At 43.3% G+C, this 1,909-nt stretch overlaps 1 protein-coding gene across 1 annotated transcript; it reads right to left on the bottom strand.

Annotated features, from left to right (window-relative positions):
* Nucleotides 1–375: 375 nt before the first annotated feature.
* LOC143625951 (uncharacterized) lies at nt 376–1,249 on the bottom strand. The gene has a single exon (XM_077096162.1). It carries the CDS (start codon nt 1,195–1,197, stop codon nt 394–396), a length of 804 nt encoding a protein of 267 aa, XP_076952277.1. The 5' UTR covers nt 1,198–1,249; the 3' UTR covers nt 376–393.
* Nucleotides 1,250–1,909: the final 660 nt, after the last annotated feature.

Below are 1,909 nucleotides of genomic sequence, written 5' to 3'. Positions count from 1 at the left end.
TATGCGCCTTAAGTGCGACTAGCGCCTTTGATAACTATGGTTGGTTGTTAATAAAATGGTTGAATTGGGCATGTGCAACACTGTAACTTATAAAGGTGGGTAAAAAAGATTGAAGAAACATATCAATAATTTACTAACAAATGAAGGCAAAAAGTATGCTAAAGAATCAAGCAATATCCATAGGGTCAATTCAAAATGTTGCACAGGTAAATAGGCAATGCAGACTATCTACTTAAAACTAGGTCGCAAGTTAAAGTTATTAGTGCCTATTAGATTATTAAGCATCACTGTCCTAAGCAAGTAAACATAATCGAGCACATAACGTAAATATCTAAGCAAGTTCAATCAAAAGATGCACAAAAGATAAGATAAATGCATACCCAATCACTCCCATTACTGTTGCTGATTATTCGGTGGAGGCGGCATGCTCGGGCGAGGCGGACCAAACCCTTGAATCTGCGCACCAGGCGGCGGCATTCCCGGCCGCACAGGCGGAGGCAGACCCGGCAACCCAGGCCTCACTCCCCCAGGCGGCGGACCCCTCATCATCTGCGGGGGCGGAACCATAGGCCGTTGCCCATACTGCCCGGGAGGAGGAACCGGAAACTGCCCAGGCGGGCGTTGCGCAAACTGAACCGGCATCTGCGGAGGCGGCCCACGCGGCATCTGAGGCGGAGGAGGTCCACCTTGTCCAGGAAACTGCATTTGCCCAGGCCGAATAACCGGCGGTTGCGGATAACTCATAGGCGGTCTAGAAATCTGCGGCTGCATCATCCCGGGAGCCGGTCCACCGATTCCCCTAACCGGTCCAGCTAACCCGGGTTGCGCTTGAACCAACGGGGCAGTTGGAATCCCACGGCCGGCAGCACGGCCGACACCTGGACCGGGTAAGGAACCGGCTCCAACGGCTTTAGCCCGATTTTCGTCTGGCGGTGGTGGGCCTTCAACGGTCATGGAGATGACTTCTTCGCCACGTAATAATACGAGTCCTAACGTACGGCGGTCTTCGCGTTCTTGGTTGTTTTTGGATCCTTTGGCGGGTGGGAGTTTACGGAACTCTTCGCAGTCGCCGATGACGAGGTTCATGTGGCGGTCGAAGGCCATGAACTTGCCGACTAGCTGCCGGCCGTCTTGGATGGTGATGCGCATACGGTAGTTGATGAATTGGAGCATCTTTGACCCCTTTGACATCGACATTGTTAGGGTTTGGGATTTGGGGGTGGTGGGATGATGAGAGTGTAATTAGGGTTTTGAGGTGTGGTGTTTGTTTAAATGAGAATGTGTGTAGTGGAATGGAATGAGTCCTTTATATTTTGTAATTGTCCGTAGTTGTCCTTGTATTTTAATCTTTTGCAAATAAGGCTTCTAGAAATAAACTTCTATTAGAAATACTTTTTAACATGATTTATTTATTTTTTTTTTTAAAATAATATCGCATATAATGGTTTCTAAATTTATTTTCAGAGTCAAACTGATAGAGACCAACAAATGTCTGAATAAGAATACGACATCAACGAGTATACGATATGAGATAATAATTTGTAAAAGAGGATAAACAAATGAAGTTAAAAACCTATACTATGCAAATAGTAAAGGAAGATATCCGCACCTTCGTGTTCCAGGGTTACACCAACTTGTTTAGGTAGGTTTGTAACAATCTACATACAAGTTATATATGTTTAGAAATTATGCTCAAACTAGCTTTTGTACCCATGTATTACACAGGTTTGTCAAATAATAAAAAGATCCATTATCAAAAAGAAATGAACAGAATTATAGGTAAAAAAAAGATAAAATATATAGTATAAACAATAAGAAGTCTAAAATATCAAATTTACAAATTTGATTTTTTTATATACAACATTTGCAAAAATTGTTTTGACCAATTACCCGTGGATAACTATGATAA

The sequence above is a fragment of the Bidens hawaiensis genome, unplaced genomic scaffold (genome assembly GCF_021521415.1).
Source record: "Bidens hawaiensis isolate Kalapana, Puna unplaced genomic scaffold, B.hawaiensis_p1.1 tig00004269_1, whole genome shotgun sequence".
NCBI classification, from domain to species: domain Eukaryota; kingdom Viridiplantae; phylum Streptophyta; class Magnoliopsida; order Asterales; family Asteraceae; genus Bidens; species Bidens hawaiensis.
The sequence above is the reverse complement of the archived record's forward strand: the minus strand, read 5'-3'. Positions and strand labels throughout refer to the sequence as shown.

Bases quoted from the DNA above. Each gene is read 5' to 3' on its own strand.
- LOC143625951 (XM_077096162.1), bottom strand. From the start codon at position 1,197: ATGTCGATGTCAAAGGGGTCAAAGATGCTCCAATTCATCAACTACCGT.